The 19058-nt window shown below is 32.4% G+C and overlaps 1 protein-coding gene across 3 annotated transcripts in view; it reads left to right on the top strand.

Moving 5' to 3' along the window:
• Positions 1–19058, top strand: part of LOC137392037 (acetoacetyl-CoA synthetase-like) — a 72387-nt gene that overhangs the window by 36994 nt on the left and 16335 nt on the right. For all 3 annotated transcript variants that reach the window (XM_068078647.1, XM_068078645.1, XM_068078646.1), the window contains exon 7: positions 2365–2479. In XM_068078647.1, the coding sequence (XP_067934748.1) occupies positions 2365–2479 (115 nt within the window). The remainder of the gene's footprint in view (positions 1–2364; positions 2480–19058) is intronic.

Genomic DNA, 19058 nt, shown 5'->3' with positions numbered 1-19058 from the left:
TGTTTATCAACGGGTAAGGGTAGTACCATCAGCTCCGAACCTGATCACCCAAAACGTGAGAAGAATCTCTAACTTTGTTAAATTCAAAATCTACCATCTTCAAATTTAAATAATCTTTAGGAAAGTACTCTGATATCACATTGAACTTTGAGTCACTCAGTGACTGGTGCTCTTATTATAGATCTAGATGGTATAAGTTAGTTTTATTGTTCTACCGTTAATTCTTTTCAGCAAAATAACAAACCTTCTAATATTCAATTTTAAATAATCTTTAGTTTTTTATTTATAAATTTGATGGTTAGAGTTTATTATCAAATCTTAATCAATAATCATAATATTTTTCTTTCTTACCCCTGGCACAAGTTTATATAACACATGACATGTATTCAATAATTCGCACGGATGGTGATACACAGCGATCTTCATGATTTTTGAGAGATTTTTTTAGTATTATGCTTGCTTGTATAAGTTGCAGTAATACAATTAAAACTGTTCTCAGATAGGGTTTCTTGTGTGTGCTCTGTAAAATTTTTTTGATATTCGGAAGGGTTTTGCACCCCTCTCGAACCCACCCCGCCGGCAGCTCGGGCCTACAGCCCTCACAAGTCGCCTAAGGGGTCTACTCAAAATATTGGCAGAGGTATCCTAAAAATGAACAATACAGCTCTGGTTTATTAACAGTACAAGGAATTGGAATATATATAGATTATTAACAGTATAAGGAATTGGAATATATATAGTTTATTAACAGTACAAGGAATTGGAATATATATATATAGATTATTAACAGTACAAGGAATTGGAATATGTATAGTTTATTAACATTATAAGGAATTGGAATATATATATAGTTTATTAACATCATAAGGAATTGGAATATATTTAGTTTATTAACAGTACAAGGAATTGGAATATATATAGATTATTAACAGTACAAAAAATTGGAATATATATAGATTATTAACAGTATAAGGAATTGGAATATATATATAGTTTATTAACAGTACAAGGAATTGGAATATATATAGTTTATTAACAGTACAAGGAACTGGAATATATATAGATTATTAACAGTACAAAGAATTGGAATATATATAGATTATTAACAGTATACGGAATTGGAATATATATATAGATTATTAACATTATAAGGAATTGGAATATATATAGTTTATTAACAGTACAAGGAATTGGAATATATATAGATTATTAACAGTACAAGGAATTGGAATATGTATAGTTTAGTAACATTATAAGGAATTGGAAAATATATATAGTCTATTAACATTATAAGGAATTGGAATATATATAGTTTATTAACAGTACAAGGAATTGGAATATATATAGATTATTAACAGTATAAGGAATTGGAATATATATAGTTTATTAACAGTACAAGGGATTGGAATATATATAGTTTATTAACATTATAAGGAATTGGAATATATATTTAGTTTATTAACATTATAAGGAATTGGAATATATATAGTTTATTAGCAGTACAAGGAACTGGAATATATATAGATTATTAACAGTACAAAGAATTGGAATATATATAGATTATTAAGTATAAGGAATTAGAATATATATATGTAGATTATTAACATTATAAGGAATTGGAATATATATAGTTTATTAACAGTACAAGGGATTGGAATATGTATAGTTTATTAACATTATAAGGAATTGGAATATATATATAGTTTATTAACATTATAAGGAATTGGAATATATATAGTTAATTAACAGTACAAAGAATTGGAATATATATAGATTATTAACAGTACAAAGAATTGGAATATATATAGATTATTAAGTATAAGGAATTAGAATATATATATAGATTATTAACATTATAAGGAATTGGAATATATATAGTTTATTAACAGTACAAGGGATTGGAATATATATAGTTTATTAACAGTACAAGGGATTGGAATATATATAGTTTATTAACATTATAAGGAATTGGAATATATATATAGTTTATTAACATTATAAGGAATTGGAATATACATGTATATAGTTTATTAACAGTACAAGGAACTGGAATATATATAGATTATTAACAGTACAAAGAATTGGAATATATATAGATTATTAAGTATGAGGAATTAGAATATATATATAGTTTATTAACAGTACAAGGAATTGGAATATATATAGATTATTAAGTATAAGGAATTAGAATATATATATAGTTTATTAACAGTACAAGGAATTGGAATATATATAGTTTATTAACAATACAAGGGATTGGAATATATATTGATTATTAATAGTACAAGGAATTGGAATGTATATAGATTATTAACGCCGTATGTATAGTAGACTGTACATGATTAATGTACAATCATCTTGCAGGGTGTTCTTGACAGATTCAGACAAATTTCGCCTAAAGTTCTCTTCTCTGTGAATGCCATTCGATACAATGGGAAACTCTTCAACCACCTCGATAAGTTACAGCAAGTTGTGCAAGGTACTTAGCCTAACTGCCAGCTATTTATATACTAGTAGGAGCCAGCCATATCTTATGATGTATTATATCCGGCTTTCTCCTTGGTTTGAAGATGGCCCAAGCATTGCAGAAGCAGCTATTTTATACTTGTCTCCCTTCTGCCCTCAGCAAGCTTGAACAGATATCAGTGTATATTGAACAATGTATGATTTCTAATGCAGCGAAAACTACAAACTTTTGTACTTTCTTTTATGAGATTTAAATTTTCTTACGAAATATCATTATAGGTGAAGCTTGGTGACTTATAAAATATGGCATTAACTATTATATAGTATTAGTATTAATGATTAGTATTATATTGCTAGAAATTCCCCTGTCATACAGTCCATGACCAAAGTGATAATGGAAAAATAAACGGTACTGCTGGTTGAGAAATGCAATATTAGCAGTCAAATGGCACTGCAGTGCAATAGGAGAACTGCAATGGTAGCTGCAATGGTAGCTGTAATGTAATGGGTGTTATTATGTACAACAGTAATAATGAAAGGAGAATATTATATGTTTATTTCTCTCCCCTGCAATAGGAGAAATGCAATATTAGAAGTAAAATGGACAATGGCAAGCTGCTGTGTAATATACACAGGCTGGGGGGTCTGTATATCATGGTCATAGCAACCAATATCAAGAAGTTGTGATATGTATCTAGATTCTTGTATTTCTATCTAAAAAATTATGCTGAATTTAAAAATCTAAACCGATTTTAGCTGGTTGTCATAGACATATATGTAAATCTATAAGAAAATGTAGGCCTATTACTTAATCTTGCAGATATTGAAAACGGCTTGGCAGTGCCGCGATATTTGGCACAGCCGCAGTATCATCAACAAAATCTTTAGAAAAATAATAACAGTAACATATTGCACACCATCGGTCACTACGTACTTCGATCTTGTAAATTCGAATGATTATTCTTATAACTAAATCTTATAATAATCTTTTAAAATCGAATAATTATTCTTACAATGAAATACTGTAATAATCTTATAAGAACCGTAAGAAAAATATCATCGTCATTTCTTTTACTTTCACTGCTTTGGACATCAGTTGGAATACCAAAGTACTCATTATTATAAGTGTCCAAAATGTCAGAGTCCAGTAGAATCGGCAAAAAAGAAACGATTACTTTTCAGTACTTGTACGTTTATTACAAAAACCTTCGGCAATTGGACAATGTCATAGACTGGTGAAATGTGCACGTTTTTCTCGTGAAATGCGCACGACTTAATAGTTCTACTCTCTCTCCCATGGCTTTATTGGCGTTTTGTTTGTCGGTTTTAATTTTGATTAAAAAGGGCTTGTCAGGTTTTAATGGCGATTATAGGCCAAATTAATCTGTTTAGTTATGTATCGTCCGATCAGATGGGTAAGTTTTAAGATGTTGTCTCAACTTTTCAAAGACTTGGTAACATATTTAAATAGGTTTATATGTGTTTTATATCATTATTATACTTAAACGACTCTACACAAAAATGGTTAAATGTTTTGATGGGTTTTCAGTACAAAGGTTTGGCTACGGCCGTGACGGATAATTTTTCGGGAGTTGTGTGTGCATATGGATTTATCATAAAGCTCCCAAACAATCGCTTCACTCGTGTTTGGTAATGAGATAATATTAGTAGGGATGATTAGCAACAGCGCATGATAGACCTAAATCCCTTAGCAATGTGTACTTGAAGAAATTATGGTTACATAACAAGACCAAGACGTCCCTGTTATATAATCGCTGTAATAGTAATGGTGCGTTTACACTGGCCGATTTTGTCACCGATTTTGTCGAGCACAGACAAATTTGATGAGTCGGGGTCGGTAGGTGTGAACAGAGAGATCGGGGTCGGCACCGATCTGAAAGTCGGTGTCGGTGAAACCCAGCAGTGCCCAGTTGCACCAACAAATCGGACGCTCATCAGCCAATCAGAAGCTAGGAGCCTCTGATTAAATGAGCCTAGGCTTTAATGACAGTGCTAAGTTTATGAAACGAAAGGGCTAGGTTTAATGAGAGGCTAGGAGACTGTCATTAAACTTTCCCTCGTGCTCTTTCTGATAGTGAACCAGCATGGCTAGCAACGATGTAAACGCGAGAGTACCAAAAAATGAAGTTAGTTCTTTAATTTAAATTAATTAAAAGTGAATAGCCAGTTGTATGACTACTACTAGTACTACTACTAGTTCTACTACTAGTACTACTGTAAAGGAATTTGCCGGCCCTTACTTGGCACGATCTAGATTATTTCATACAGAAATAAATTGCGTGTGATTTCATTCAATGTTTTATTAGCGAAGGAAATTCACTAGCCGAGGAGCGTACGGCCATTTGCTCTGACTACTAAGTGAGCGTTGCTCTCTTATATACAATAAAATTGCCCGTTCCGGCTAACGGGACCGAGTAGGAACACCGGCTAACAATGTTTAAATGGCCAATAATTAGGCCCGCTAGTGCGTTGATATGACAACATAAATGACGACAATTGATAGCATGACGAGTAACAAGGCTATAATAAAAAGGACAACACATATAATAAAATATTTACAGACATATAAAATATATACAAACATATAATTACAAGAAGTGTAAAGTATTGGCCCGGCATCCACCACACTACTACTACCACTAATATACATTCACCATTCAATCTTCTTCATTATTCATTTTATTTATTATAATTACTCGGACGAAAGAACTGTATGTACAGTTCTTGATTTTTATGTGTACTCGTCTTCGCGTGGTCGGGTGAAGGTCAGAACGGCGAAGCGCTGTGATTGGCTGTTGGTACTGACAAAAATAGTTCGATCGTTGCAATGTAAAGGGGGAGTCGGTGTCGGCACCCATATGTGAAATGTCTGAGGTACCTGTCTGAGTCAGGGTATTGGCACCTAATCGGAGTCGGTGTTGGCCAGTGTAAACGCACCGTTACTGTAGCTCAACTGATATATAATCACTGTAGAAGTTACTGTAGCTCAACTGATATATAATCACTGTAGAAGTTACTGTAGCTCAACTGATATATAATCACTGTAGAAGTTACTGTAGCTCAACTGATATATAATCACTGTAGAAGTTACTGTAGCTCAACTGATATATAATCACTGTAGAAGTTACTGTAGCTCAACTGATATATAATCACTGTAGAAGTTACTGTAGCTCAACTGATATATAATCACTGTAGAAGTTACTGTAGCTCAACTGATATATAATCACTGTAGAAGTTACTGTAGCACAACTGGTATATAATCACTGTAGAAGTTACTGTAGCACAACTGATATATAATCACTGTAGAAGTTACTGTAGCACAACTGATATATAATCACTGTAGAAGTTACTGTAGCTCAACTGATATATAATCACTGTAGAAGTTACTGTAGCTCAACTGATATATAATCACTGTAGAAGTTACTGTAGCTCAACTGATATATAATCACTGTAGAAGTTACTGTAGCTCAACTGGTATATAATCACTGTAGAAGTTACTGTAGCACAACTGATATATAATCACTGTAGAAGTTACTGTAGCACAACTGATATATAATCACTGTAGAAGTTACTGTAGCACAACTGATATATAATCACTGTAGAAGTTACTGTAGCTCAACTGATATATAATCACTGGAGAAGTTACTGTAGCACAACTGATATATAATCACTGTAGAAGTTACTGTAGCTCAACTGATATATAATCACTGTAGAAGTTACTGTAGCACAACTGATATATAATCACTGTAGAAGTTACTGTAGCTCAACTGATATATAATCACTGTAGAAGTTACTGTAGCTCAACTGATATATAATCACTGTAGAAGTTACTGTAGCTCAACTGATATATAATCACTGTAGAAGTTACTGTAGCACAACTGATATATAATCACTGTAGAAGTTACTGTAGCACAACTGATATATAATCACTGTAGAAGTTACTGTAGCTCAACTGATATATAATCACTGTAGAAGTTACTGTAGCTCAACTGATATATAATCACTGTAGAAGTTACTGTAGCACAACTGATATATAATCACTGTAGAAGTTACTGTAGCTCAACTGATATATAATCACTGTAGAAGTTACTGTAGCACAACTGATATATAATCACTGTAGAAGTTACTGTAGCTCAACTGATATATAATCACTGTAGAAGTTACTGTAGCACAACTGATATATAATCACTGTAGAAGTTACTGTAGCACAACTGATATATAATCACTGTAGAAGTTACTGTAGCTCAACTGATATATAATCACTGTAGAAGTTACTGTAGCTCAACTGATATATAATCACTGTAGAAGTTACTGTAGCTCAACTGATATATAATCACTGTAGAAGTTACTGTAGCACAACTGATATATAATCACTGTAGAAGTTACTGTAGCTCAACTGATATATAATCACTGTAGAAGTTACTGTAGCTCAACTGATATATAATCACTGTAGAAATTACTGTAGCACAACTGATATATAATCACTGTAGAAGTTACTGTAGCTCAACTGATATATAATCACTGTAGAAGTTACTGTAGCACAACTGGTATATAATCACTGTAGAAGTTACTGTAGCACAACTGATATATAATCACTGTAGAAGTTACTGTAGCACAACTGATATATAATCACTGTAGAAGTTACTGTAGCTCAACTGATATATAATCACTGTAGAAGTTACTGTAGCACAACTGATATATAATCACTGTAGAAGTTACTGTAGCTCAACTGATATATAATCACTGTAGAAGTTACTGTAGCACAACTGATATATAATCACTGTAGAAGTTACTGTAGCTCAACTGATATATAATCACTGTAGAAGTTACTGTAGCACAACTGATATATAATCACTGTAGAAGTTACTGTAGCTCAACTGATATATAATCACTGTAGAAGTTACTGTAGCACAACTGATATATAATCACTGTAGAAGTTACTGTAGCACAACTGATATATAATCACTGTAGAAGTTACTGTAGCTCAACTGATATATAATCACTGTAGAAGTTACTGTAGCTCAACTGATATATAATCACTGTAGAAGTTACTGTAGCTCAACTGATATATAATCACTGTAGAAGTTACTGTAGCTCAACTGATATATAATCACTGTAGAAGTTACTGTAGCTCAACTGATATATAATCACTGTAGAAGTTACTGTAGCTCAACTGATATATAATCACTGTAGAAGTTACTGTAGCTCAACTGATATATAATCACTGTAGAAGTTACTGTAGCTCAACTGATATATAATCACTGTAGAAGTTACTGTAGCACAACTGGTATATAATCACTGTAGAAGTTACTGTAGCACAACTGATATATAATCACTGTAGAAGTTACTGTAGCACAACTGATATATAATCACTGTAGAAGTTACTGTAGCTCAACTGATATATAATCACTGTAGAAGTTACTGTAGCTCAACTGATATATAATCACTGTAGAAGTTACTGTAGCTCAACTGATATATAATCACTGTAGAAGTTACTGTAGCTCAACTGGTATATAATCACTGTAGAAGTTACTGTAGCACAACTAATATATAATCACTGTAGAAGTTACTGTAGCACAACTGATATATAATCACTGTAGAAGTTACTGTAGCACAACTGATATATAATCACTGTAGAAGTTACTGTAGCTCAACTGATATATAATCTCTGTAGAAGTTACTGTAGCACAACTGATATATAATCACTGTAGAAGTTACTGTAGCACAACTGATATATAATCACTGTAGAAGTTACTGTAGCACAACTGATATATAATCACTGTAGAAGTTACTGTAGCACAACTGATATATAATCACTGTAGAAGTTACTGTAGCTCAACTGATATATAATCACTGTAGAAGTTACTGTAGCTCAACTGATATATAATCACTGTAGAAGTTACTGTAGCTCAACTGATATATAATCACTGTAGAAGTTACTGTAGCTCAACTGATATATAATCACTGTAGAAGTTACTGTAGCACAACTGATATATAATCACTGTAGAAGTTACTGTAGCTCAACTGATATATAATCACTGTAGAAGTTACTGTAGCACAACTGATATATAATCACTGTAGAAGTTACTGTAGCTCAACTGATATATAATCACTGTAGAAGTTACTGTAGCACAACTGATATATAATCACTGTAGAAGTTACTGTAGCTCAACTGATATATAATCACTGTAGAAGTTACTGTAGCACAACTGATATATAATCACTGTAGAAGTTACTGTAGCTCAACTGATATATAATCACTGTAGAAGTTACTGTAGCTCAACTGATATATAATCACTGTAGAAGTTACTGTAGCACAACTGATATATAATCACTGTAGAAGTTACTGTAGCACAACTGATATATAATCACTGTAGAAGTTACTGTAGCTCAACTGATATATAATCACTGTAGAAGTTACTGTAGCTCAACTGATATATAATCACTGTAGAAGTTACTGTAGCTCAACTGATATATAATCACTGTAGAAGTTACTGTAGCACAACTGATATATAATCACTGTAGAAGTTACTGTAGCTCAACTGATATATAATCACTGTAGAAGTTACTGTAGCTCAACTGATATATAATCACTGTAGAAGTTACTGTAGCTCAACTGATATATAATCACTGTAGAAGTTACTGTAGCACAACTGATATATAATCACTGTAGAAGTTACTGTAGCACAACTGATATATAATCACTGTAGAAGTTACTGTAGCTCAACTGATATATAATCACTGTAGAAGTTACTGTAGCACAACTGATATATAATCACTGTAGAAGTTACTGTAGCACAACTGATATATAATCACTGTAGAAGTTACTGTAGCACAACTGATATATAATCACTGTAGAAGTTACTGTAGCACAACTGATATATAATCACTGTAGAAGTTACTGTAGCACAACTGATATATAATCACTGTAGAAGTTACTGTAGCTCAACTGATATATAATCACTGTAGAAGTTACTGTAGCTCAACTGATATATAATCACTGTAGAAGTTACTGTAGCTCAACTGATATATAATCACTGTAGAAGTTACTGTAGCACAACTGATATATAATCACTGTAGAAGTTACTGTAGCTCAACTGATATATAATCACTGTAGAAGTTACTGTAGCACAACTGATATATAATCACTGTAGAAGTTACTGTAGCTCAACTGATATATAATCACTGTAGAAGTTACTGTAGCACAACTGATATATAATCACTGTAGAAGTTACTGTAGCTCAACTGATATATAATCACTGTAGAAGTTACTGTAGCACAACTGATATATAATCACTGTAGAAGTTACTGTAGCTCAACTGATATATAATCACTGTAGAAGTTACTGTAGCTCAACTGATATATAATCACTGTAGAAGTTACTGTAGCACAACTGATATATAATCACTGTAGAAGTTACTGTAGCACAACTGATATATAATCACTGTAGAAGTTACTGTAGCTCAACTGATATATAATCACTGTAGAAGTTACTGTAGCACAACTGATATATAATCACTGTAGAAGTTACTGTAGCTCAACTGATATATAATCACTGTAGAAGTTACTGTAGCTCAACTGATATATAATCACTGTAGAAGTTACTGTAGCACAACTGATATATAATCACTGTAGAAGTTACTGTAGCACAACTGATATATAATCACTGTAGAAGTTACTGTAGCACAACTGATATATAATCACTGTAGAAGTTACTGTAGCACAACTGATATATAATCACTGTAGAAGTTACTGTAGCTCAACTGATATATAATCTCTGTAGAAGTTACTGTAGCTCAACTGGTATATAATCACTGTAGAAGATACTGTAGCACAACTGATATATAATCACTGTAGAAGTTACTGTAGCACAACTGATATATAATCACTGTAGAAGTTACTGTAGCACAACTGATATATAATCACTGTAGAAGTTACTGTAGCACAACTGATATATAATCACTGTAGAAGTTACTGTAGCTCAACTGATATATAATCACTGTAGAAGTTACTGTAGCTCAACTGGTATATAATCACTGTAGAAGTTACTGTAGCACAACTGATATATAATCACTGTAGAAGTTACTGTAGCTCAACTGATATATAATCACTGTAGAAGTTACTGTAGCTCAACTGATATATAATCACTGTAGAAGTTACTGTAGCTCAACTGATATATAATCACTGTAGAAGTTACTGTAGCTCAACTGATATATAATCACTGTAGAAGTTACTGTAGCACAACTGATATATAATCACTGTAGAAGTTACTGTAGCACAACTGATATATAATCACTGTAGAAGTTACTGTAGCACAACTGATATATAATCACTGTAGAAGTTACTGTAGCACAACTGATATATAATCACTGTAGAAGTTACTGTAGCACAACTGATATATAATCACTGTAGAAGTTACTGTAGCACAACTGATATATAATCACTGTAGAAGTTACTGTAGCACAACTGATATATAATCACTGTAGAAGTTACTGTAGCTCAACTGATATATAATCACTGTAGAAGTTACTGTAGCTCAACTGATATATAATCACTGTAGAAGTTACTGTAGCTCAACTGATATATAATCACTGTAGAAGTTACTGTAGCACAACTGATATATAATCACTGTAGAAGTTACTGTAGCTCAACTGATATATAATCACTGTAGAAGTTACTGTAGCACAACTGATATATAATCACTGTAGAAGTTACTGTAGCTCAACTGATATATAATCACTGTAGAAGTTACTGTAGCACAACTGATATATAATCACTGTAGAAGTTACTGTAGCTCAACTGATATATAATCACTGTAGAAGTTACTGTAGCACAACTGATATATAATCACTGTAGAAGTTACTGTAGCTCAACTGATATATAATCACTGTAGAAGTTACTGTAGCTCAACTGATATATAATCACTGTAGAAGTTACTGTAGCACAACTGATATATAATCACTGTAGAAGTTACTGTAGCACAACTGATATATAATCACTGTAGAAGTTACTGTAGCTCAACTGATATATAATCACTGTAGAAGTTACTGTAGCTCAACTGATATATAATCACTGTAGAAGTTACTGTAGCTCAACTGATATATAATCACTGTAGAAGTTACTGTAGCACAACTGATATATAATCACTGTAGAAGTTACTGTAGCTCAACTGATATATAATCACTGTAGAAGTTACTGTAGCTCAACTGATATATAATCACTGTAGAAGTTACTGTAGCTCAACTGATATATAATCACTGTAGAAGTTACTGTAGCACAACTGATATATAATCACTGTAGAAGTTACTGTAGCTCAACTGATATATAATCACTGTAGAAGTTACTGTAGCACAACTGATATATAATCACTGTAGAAGTTACTGTAGCACAACTGATATATAATCACTGTAGAAGTTACTGTAGCACAACTGATATATAATCACTGTAGAAGTTACTGTAGCACAACTGATATATAATCACTGTAGAAGTTACTGTAGCACAACTGATATATAATCACTGTAGAAGTTACTGTAGCACAACTGATATATAATCACTGTAGAAGTTACTGTAGCACAACTGATATATAATCACTGTAGAAGTTACTGTAGCCCAACTGATATATAATCTCTGTAGAAGTTACTGTAGCTCAACTGGTATATAATCACTGTAGAAGTTACTGTAGCACAACTGATATATAATCACTGTAGAAGTTACTGTAGCACAACTGATATATAATCACTGTAGAAGTTACTGTAGCACAACTGATATATAATCACTGTAGAAGTTACTGTAGCACAACTGATATATAATCACTGTAGAAGTTACTGTAGCTCAACTGATATATAATCACTGTAGAAGTTACTGTAGCTCAACTGGTATATAATCACTGTAGAAGTTACTGTAGCTCAACTGATATATAATCACTGTAGAAGTTACTGTAGCTCAACTGATATATAATCACTGTAGAAGTTACTGTAGCACAACTGATATATAATCACTGTAGAAGTTACTGTAGCTCAACTGATATATAATCACTGTAGAAGTTACTGTAGCTCAACTGATATATAATCACTGTAGAAGTTACTGTAGCTCAACTGATATATAATCACTGTAGAAGTTACTGTAGCTCAACTGATATATAATCACTGTAGAAGTTACTGTAGCTCAACTGATATATAATCACTGTAGAAGTTACTGTAGCACAACTGATATATAATCACTGTAGAAGTTACTGTAGCTCGACTGATATATAATCACTGTAGAAGTTACTGTAGCTCAACTGATATATAATCACTGTAGAAGTTACTGTAGCTCAACTGATATATAATCACTGTAGAAGTTACTGTAGCACAACTGATATATAATCACTGTAGAAGTTACTGTAGCACAACTGATATATAATCACTGTAGAAGTTACTGTAGCACAACTGATATATAATCACTGTAGAAGTTACTGTAGCACAACTGGTATATAATCACTGTAGAAGTTACTGTAGCTCAACTGATATATAATCACTGTAGAAGTTACTGTAGCACAACTGATATATAATCACTGTAGAAGTTACTGTAGCTCGACTGATATATAATCACTGTAGAAGTTACTCTAGCACAACTGATATATAATCACTGTAGAAGTTACTGTAGCACAACTGATATATAATCACTGTAGAAGTTACTGTAGCACAACTGGTATATAATCACTGTAGAAGTTACTGTAGCTCAACTGATATATAATCACTGTAGAAGTTACTGTAGCACAACTGATATATAATCACTGTAGAAGTTACTGTAGCTCAACTGATATATAATCACTGTAGAAGTTACTGTAGCACAACTGATATATAATCACTGTAGAAGTTACTGTAGCACAACTGATATATAATCACTGTAGAAGTTACTGTAGCTCAACTGATATATAATCACTGTAGAAGTTACTGTAGCTCAACTGATATATAATCACTGTAGAAGTTACTGTAGCACAACTGATATATAATCACTGTAGAAGTTACTGTAGCTCAACTGATATATAATCACTGTAGAAGTTACTGTAGCTCAACTGATATATAATCACTGTAGAAGTTACTGTAGCTCAACTGATATATAATCACTGTAGAAGTTACTGTAGCACAACTGATATATAATCACTGTAGAAGTTACTGTAGCTCAACTGATATATAATCACTGTAGAAGTTACTGTAGCACAACTGATATATAATCACTGTAGAAGTTACTGTAGCTCAACTGATATATAATCACTGTAGAAGTTACTGTAGCTCAACTGATATATAATCACTGTAGAAGTTACTGTAGCACAACTGATATATAATCACTGTAGAAGTTACTGTAGCACAACTGATATATAATCACTGTAGAAGTTACTGTAGCTCAACTGATATATAATCACTGTAGAAGTTACTGTAGCTCAACTGATATATAATCACTGTAGAAGTTACTGTAGCACAACTGATATATAATCACTGTAGAAGTTACTGTAGCTCAACTGATATATAATCACTGTAGAAGTTACTGTAGCTCAACTGATATATAATCACTGTAGAAGTTACTGTAGCTCAACTGATATATAATCACTGTAGAAGTTACTGTAGCACAACTGATATATAATCACTGTAGAAGTTACTGTAGCTCAACTGATATATAATCACTGTAGAAGTTACTGTAGCTCAACTGATATATAATCACTGTAGAAGTTACTGTAGCTCAACTGATATATAATCACTGTAGAAGTTACTGTAGCTCAACTGATATATAATCACTGTAGAAGTTACTGTAGCTCAACTGATATATAATCACTGTAGAAGTTACTGTAGCTCAACTGATATATAATCACTGTAGAAGTTACTGTAGCTCAACTGATATATAATCACTGTAGAAGTTACTGTAGCTCAACTGATATATAGTCACTGTAGAAGTTACTATAGCTCAACTGATATATAATCACTGTAGAAGTTACTGTAGCTCAACTGATATATAATCACTGTAGAAGTTACTGTAGCACAACTGATATATAATCACTGTAGAAGTTACTGTAGCTCAACTGATATATAATCACTGTAGAAGTTACTGTAGCACTACTGATATATAATCACTGTAGAAGTTACTGTAGCTCAACTGATATATAATCACTGTAGAAGTTACTGTAGCTCAACTGATATATAATCACTGTAGAAGTTACTGTAGCACAACTGATATATAATCACTGTAGAAGTTACTGTAGCTCAACTGATATATAATCACTGTAGAAGTTACTGTAGCTCAACTGATATATAATCACTGTAGAAGTTACTGTAGCTCAACTGATATATAATCACTGTAGAAGTTACTGTAGCACAACTGATATATAATCACTGTAGAAGTTACTGTAGCTCAACTGATATATAATCACTGTAGAAGTTACTGTAGCTCAACTGATATATAATCACTGTAGAAGTTACTGTAGCTCAACTGATATATAATCACTGTAGAAGTTACTGTAGCTCAACTGATATATAATCACTGTAGAAGTTACTGTAGCTCAACTGATATATAATCACTGTAGAAGTTACTGTAGCTCAACTGGTATATAATCACTGTAGAAGTTACTGTAGCACAACTGATATATAATCACTGTAGAAGTTACTGTAGCACAACTGATATATAATCACTGTAGAAGTTACTGTAGCACAACTGATATATAATCACTGTAGAAGTTACTGTAGCTCAACTGATATATAATCACTGTAGAAGTTACTGTAGCTCAACTGATATATAATCACTGTAGAAGTTACTGTAGCTCAACTGATATATAATCACTGTAGAAGTTACTGTAGCTCAACTGATATATAATCACTGTAGAAGTTACTGTAGCTCAACTGATATATAATCACTGTAGAAGTTACTATAGCTCAACTGATATATAATCACTGTAGAAGTTACTGTAGCTCAACTGATATATAATCACTGTAGAAGTTACTGTAGCACAACTGATATATAATCACTGTAGAAGTTACTGTAGCTCAACTGATATATAATCACTGTAGAAGTTACTGTAGCACTACTGATATATAATCACTGTAGAAGTTACTGTAGCTCAACTGATATATAATCACTGTAGAAGTTACTGTAGCTCAACTGATATATAATCACTGTAGAAGTTACTGTAGCACAACTGATATATAATCACTGTAGAAGTTACTGTAGCTCAACTGATATATAATCACTGTAGAAGTTACTGTAGCTCAACTGATATATAATCACTGTAGAAGTTACTGTAGCTCAACTGATATATAATCACTGTAGAAGTTACTGTAGCACAACTGATATATAATCACTGTAGAAGTTACTGTAGCTCAACTGATATATAATCACTGTAGAAGTTACTGTAGCTCAACTGATATATAATCACTGTAGAAGTTACTGTAGCTCAACTGATATATAATCACTGTAGAAGTTACTGTAGCTCAACTGATATATAATCACTGTAGAAGTTACTGTAGCTCAACTGATATATAATCACTGTAGAAGTTACTGTAGCTCAACTGATATATAATCACTGTAGAAGTTACTGTAGCTCAACTGATATATAATCACTGTAGAAGTTACTATAGCTCAACTGATATATAATCACTGTAGAAGTTACTGTAGCTCAACTGATATATAATCACTGTAGAAGTTACTGTAGCACAACTGATATATAATCACTGTAGAAGTTACTGTAGCTCAACTGATATATAATCACTGTAGAAGTTACTGTAGCACTACTGATATATAATCACTGTAGAAGTTACTGTAGCACAACTGATATATAATCACTGTAGAAGTTACTGTAGCTCAACTGATATATAATCACTGTAGAAGTTACTGTAGCTCAACTGATATATAATCACTGTAGAAGTTACTGTAGCTCAACTGGTATATAATCACTGTAGAAGTTACTGTAGCACAACTGATATATAATCACTGTAGAAGTTACTGTAGCACAACTGATATATAATCACTGTAGAAGTTACTGTAGCACAACTGATATATAATCACTGTAGAAGTTACTGTAGCTCAACTGATATATAATCACTGTAGAAGTTACTGTAGCTCAACTGATATATAATCACTGTAGAAGTTACTGTAGCTCAACTGATATATAATCACTGTAGAAGTTACTGTAGCTCAACTGATATATAATCACTGTAGAAGTTACTGTAGCTCAACTGATATATAATCACTGTAGAAGTTACTGTAGCACAACTGATATATAATCACTGTAGAAGTTACTGTAGCTCAACTGATATATAATCACTGTAGAAGTTACTGTAGCTCAACTGATATATAATCACTGTAGAAGTTACTATAGCTCAACTGATATATAATCACTGTAGAAGTTACTGTAGCTCAACTGATATATAATCACTGTAGAAGTTACTGTAGCACAACTGATATATAATCACTGTAGAAGTTACTGTAGCACAACTGATATATAATCACTGTAGAAGTTACTGTAGCTCAACTGATATATAATCACTGTAGAAGTTACTGTAGCACAACTGATATATAATCACTGTAGAAGTTACTGTAGCTCAACTGATATATAATCACTGTAGAAGTTACTGTAGCTCAACTGATATATAATCACTGTAGAAGTTACTGTAGCTCAACTGATATATAATCACTGTAGAAGTTACTGTAGCACAACTGATATATAATCACTGTAGAAGTTACTGTAGCTCAACTGATATATAATCACTGTAGAAGTTACTGTAGCTCAACTGATATATAATCACTGTAGAAGTTACTGTAGCTCAACTGATATATAATCACTGTAGAAGTTACTGTAGCTCAACTGATATATAATCACTGTAGAAGTTACTGTAGCTCAACTGATATATAATCACTGTAGAAGTTACTGTAGCTCAACTGATATATAATCACTGTAGAAGTTACTGTAGCTCAACTGATATATAATCACTGTAGAAGTTACTGTAGCACAACTGATATATAATCACTGTAGAAGTTACTGTAGCTCAACTGATATATAATCACTGTAGAAGTTACTGTAGCACAACTGATATATAATCACTGTAGAAGTTACTGTAGCTCAACTGATATATAATCACTGTAGAAGTTACTGTAGCTCAACTGATATATAATCACTGTAGAAGTTACTGTAGCTCAACTGATATATAATCACTGTAGAAGTTACTGTAGCACAACTGATATATAATCACTGTAGAAGTTACTGTAGCTCAACTGATATATAATCACTGTAGAAGTTACTGTAGCTCAACTGATATATAATCACTGTAGAAGTTACTGTAGCTCAACTGATATATAATCACTGTAGAAGTTACTGTAGCTCAACTGATATATAATCACTGTAGAAGTTACTGTAGCTCAACTGATATATAATCACTGTAGAAGTTACTGTAGCTCAACTGATATATAATCACTGTAGAAGTTACTGTAGCTCAACTGATATATAATCACTGTAGAAGTTACTATAGCTCAACTGATATATAATCACTGTAGAAGTTACTGTAGCTCAACTGATATATAATCACTGTAGAAGTTACTGTAGCACAACTGATATATAATCACTGTAGAAGTTACTGTAGCTCAACTGATATATAATCACTGTAGAAGTTACTGTAGCACTACTGATATATAATCACTGTAGAAGTTACTGTAGCACAACTGATATATAATCACTGTAGAAGTTACTGTAGCTCAACTGATATATAATCACTGTAGAAGTTACTGTAGCTCAACTGATATATAATCACTGTAGAAGTTACTGTAGCTCAACTGGTATATAATCACTGTAGAAGTTACTGTAGCACAACTGATATATAATCACTGTAGAAGTTACTGTAGCACAACTGATATATAATCACTGTAGAAGTTACTGTAGCACAACTGATATATAATCACTGTAGAAGTTACTGTAGCTCAACTGATATATAATCACTGTAGAAGTTACTGTAGCACAACTGATATATAATCACTGTAGAAGTTACTGTAGCACAACTGATATATAATCACTGTAGAAGTTACTGTAGCACAACTGATATATAATCACTGTAGAAGTTACTGTAGCACAACTGATATATAATCACTGTAGAAGTTACTGTAGCACAACTGATATATAATCACTGTAGAAGTTACTGTAGCTCAACTGATATATAATCACTGTAGAAGTTACTGTAGCTCAACTGATATATAATCACTGTAGAAGTTACTGTAGCTCAACTGATATATAATCACTGTAGAAGTTACTGTAGCACAACTGATATATAATCACTGTAGAAGTTACTGTAGCTCAACTGATATATAATCACTGTAGAAGTTACTGTAGCTCAACTGATATATAATCACTGTAGAAGTTACTGTAGCTCAACTGATATATAATCACTGTAGAAGTTACTGTAGCTCAACTGATATATAATCACTGTAGAAGTTACTGTAGCTCAACTGATATATAATCACTGTAGAAGTTACTGTAGCTCAACTGATATATAATCACTGTAGAAGTTACTGTAGCTCAACTGATATATAATCACTGTAGAAGTTACTGTAGCACAACT

The sequence above is a fragment of the Watersipora subatra genome, chromosome 3 (genome assembly GCF_963576615.1).
Source record: "Watersipora subatra chromosome 3, tzWatSuba1.1, whole genome shotgun sequence".
NCBI lineage: Eukaryota > Metazoa > Bryozoa > Gymnolaemata > Cheilostomatida > Watersiporidae > Watersipora > Watersipora subatra.
The sequence above is the reverse complement of the archived record's forward strand: the minus strand, read 5'-3'. Positions and strand labels throughout refer to the sequence as shown.